Source organism: Condylura cristata, unplaced genomic scaffold (assembly GCF_000260355.1).
Source record: "Condylura cristata isolate star-nosed mole 26May11 unplaced genomic scaffold, ConCri1.0 scaffold00006, whole genome shotgun sequence".
Classification (NCBI taxonomy): domain Eukaryota; kingdom Metazoa; phylum Chordata; class Mammalia; order Eulipotyphla; family Talpidae; genus Condylura; species Condylura cristata.
In genome coordinates this window covers 1,412,812-1,416,132 of record NW_004567107.1, presented here as the reverse complement: position 1 = coordinate 1,416,132, position 3,321 = coordinate 1,412,812, and the positions used below count along the sequence as shown (strand labels likewise).

The following is a 3,321-nucleotide window of genomic DNA, read 5'->3' as shown; positions in this document are numbered from 1 at the left end:
GGGTCCTCGTTGGCCGCTGACTCCGCTTCCTCGGGCAGTGCGCGGCCAAGTGCGGGGAGCACAGCGTGGTGACCAGGGACATCCGCTGCTCGGAGGACGAGAAGCTGTGTGACCCCAACACCAGGCCCGTGGGGGAGAAGGACTGCACGGGACCCCCGTGCGACCGCCAGTGGACAGTCTCCGACTGGGGCCCGGTGAGGCCCCCGGCGCGCGGGTGGCTGGAGCCTCTGGCTCCTGGAGTGAAGAGGTGGGCAGGAGGCCACGGCGCCCAGGCTGCCAGCGGGAGGACCGGCCCCTGGGGCACGGCACCGCCCTGGCACGCCTCCGCCCGAGCGTCCCGGCCCTGGGGCTGGTGCCCGCGTTCCCTCAGCTCACAGGGTGTGTCGCCAGAGCCGGAAGTGTGGTTTTGAAGGTGGTTGCTATGGAGACCGCTCCCCGCGGCACCCCTGGCGTGAAGCGGGGGCCCGTGGAGGCCTCCGTCTAACCCGGTGTCCCCCCGCAGTGCAGTGGGAGCTGCGGGCCGGGCCGCGTGATCAGACACGTGTACTGCAAGGCCAGCGACGGGCGGGTGGTGCCCGAGTCCCAGTGCCAGACGGAGACCAAGCCCCTGGCCATCCACCCCTGCGGGGACCGGAACTGCCCGGCCCACTGGCTGGCCCAGGACTGGGAGCGGGTGAGTGCCTGCCAGGCCGGCCCTCCGTTTGGTCAGTGCCGGGCGAGGACCCAGCAACAGCGGGACAGGTGGCCCCGGGGCAGGAGGGCCAGAGGGCCGCAGCACGCAGACAGCAACCCTGAGGTCACAGCCCGAGGGGCCCTTCAGCAGCTGCTGCAGGGCCTTCAGGGCTGGCCCCACCGCGGCCGTCCCGGACCAGGGCTGCCTGGCTAGTGGCCGGTGGGCCTGAGCCCCCATGGCTCTCACGGCCCACGCAACCCCTGGAACTGACACCGGCTTGCCTTCCGGCCCGCGGCCCCAGGCAGACAGCCACCTGCCCCAGCCACCCGGGGCCAGATTGTCAGCCGCTGTTGTATGCCAAAACTGATGGCTTTCTGTTAATGAGGGTCTCTGGCCCCTGGCCCCAGCCCCTGAACCCGGGCCTCTGGCCTCAGAGCCCTGAACCCTGGCCCCTGGCCCCTGGCCCCAGCCTCTGACTGCCCGCTGCCCTCAGTGTAACACCACCTGTGGCCGAGGGGTCAAGAAGCGGCTGGTCCTGTGCATGGAGCTGGCCAACGGGAAGCCGCAGACGCGCAGCGGCCCTGAGTGCGGGCTGGCCAAGAAGCCCCCCGAGGAGAGCACGTGCTTCGAGAGACCCTGCTTCAAGTGGTACACCAGCCCCTGGTCTGAGGTGAGTGGAGGCCGCCTCCGAGGCGGCCTCGACCGGGCCTGGCTACCCACCCCCGCCGGTGCCTCCCTCCTCAGGTACCCCGGGACTTTGCACCCCGACTTCCAGCAGAGTCAGCTGGCAGGAGAGCCGCCTCCCCCAGGAAGCCTTCTCGGCGCCCACCCTGCACCACAGGGCTCCTCCTGGCTGTGTCCAGCCGGCCACTTCCGGCCTGCACCGTAGCCTTTCAGTTGTGAATGTCACAGCAAGTGGGCTGCTGACCCCAGGTGGGCAGCTGGGACCAGTGGCCCAGGCAACCCGCGCCTGGCTAACCCCTCTCTGTGCCGCGTCTTGCCTCTGTCCCCTGCGCAGGCCGGGGCTGGGCCCGGGCTTTCTTTTGGCCTAGAGGCCATGGCCTCAGTCCAGACAGCGTTTTCATTGGCTCATTTCACTGCCACTGCCCGGGGCAGGCGGGGAGCCCCAGCTCCTGGACCCACGGGCTGGGGTGGGTGGGGGTGGCACTGCCCCGGCCGGTGCAGGCTGGCAGCCTGGCCTCAGCCAGCCAGGTGTGGGGGGCAGCTGGGCCCCAGACCTGACTCGCTCTGAGTCTGAGAGCCGGGGCTGTCCGGGGGCTCTGCGGTGCCACCTACTTGGAGTGTGGCCAGGACCCCAGCCCCTTGTGCCCAGAGTTCTAGTGGAGAGACGGGGGCCCACTGGGGGGCACTCCCCACAGCACAGGGTCTGGACACTCAGGAACACTCGCGGCTCACTCACTGGTCCCTCCCTCCCCCCCCTCCTTCATTTTGCCCACAGTAGAGCCCTCTGGGGAGCAGAGGAGGCTGAAGTGGGTTGAGGTGTGGACGGAGCCAGGGGCCAAGGATGAATGGGGTCCTGGAGTGGCCTGCAGGCCAGGGCAGGCTGGGAGCAAACACCCCAGCCTGGAGTGGCCAGCTGCGGGGAGGGGCGGGCTGTGGGGGCCTGTGCAGGGCTGGGGTCCCCAGTGCCTCGGAGCACAGTGAGGTGGGGACCTCGTGCAGGCGCCGAGCTGGGTGCTTGGTCCAGAGGGAGGCGACCTGTGAGGATGGGGGGGACCTTTGGGGGACATCCCTGTTGCCCTGCTGATAGTGGGTGGCGGGGGCCACCTGGCTGAGGGACAGGGACAGGGGCCCCGGCCCACATCGTCCTGGTGAGGCCGTCCCCTCCCTTGGCTGCCCCTCCTGGGGGCTGGACCCCGCGGAAGCTCACCCCGGGGCCGGAGGCGGGCACCAGGGCTGGCCAGGAGCCGGCTCTGTCTAGGGCTCGTCCTGTCCCTGGCGTCACGCCGGCCTCCTGTGGCCTCCAGATTGAGCCAGCCCCGCGGCGCCCCCTCCCCGCCCCCAGCTGAGTGCACATCGGTCTCCTGTGCAAGCCGGGCAGTGAGCCAGGCTGGGGCTCCCCCACCCCTCAGGGGAGCGAGGACTCGGCCCCAGACATGCCGGGGTGATGCAGGGTCACCCGCGTGGGGGGGGCTCCGCCTGCAGGCTCTTGGCAGGAGGACGGGGTGGGGGGAACCGGGGTCAGCAGATGTCCCTGGTGCCGGGCAGCCTGCTGGGGCTTTCCAGGGGAACATCTGGCCGGGGAGCGCGTGGGGCGGCGCTCGGCGCCCAACAGCCCTTTCCTGGAGGGGAACCAGCGGCCCCCTGGGCCAGCCGCCGGGTCCCCAGCGCCCCTCGCCAGGACAGCGCTGCTCAGGCAGGCCAGGGCGGAGGGCGCCCTGGCCGTGCAGATGGGGAGACAGCCGCGGGCAGCGGGGTGCCGCCCAGCGGTCCGGCTTGGCTCTCGCCCCCAGTGCACCAAGACCTGCGGGGTGGGCGTGCGGATGCGGGACGTCAAGTGCTACCAGGGCACGGACATCGTCCGCGGCTGCGACCCGCTGGTGAAGCCGGTGGCCAGACAGGCCTGCGACCTGCAGCCCTGCCCCACGGAGCCCCCAGGTGAGGGCGGCCGGGCCGGAGCGGGGCTG

At 71.4% G+C, this 3,321-nt stretch overlaps 1 protein-coding gene across 1 annotated transcript in view; it reads left to right on the top strand.

The window, feature by feature from the left end:
* ADAMTSL2 (ADAMTS-like 2) overlaps positions 1-3,321 on the top strand; it is a 21,803-nt gene that overhangs the window by 15,362 nt on the left and 3,120 nt on the right. The window contains exons 11-14 of the mRNA XM_012721186.1: positions 19-194; positions 503-673; positions 1,167-1,343; positions 3,148-3,292. Of these exons, the coding sequence (XP_012576640.1) occupies positions 19-194; positions 503-673; positions 1,167-1,343; positions 3,148-3,292 (669 nt within the window). The remainder of the gene's footprint in view (positions 1-18; positions 195-502; positions 674-1,166; positions 1,344-3,147; positions 3,293-3,321) is intronic.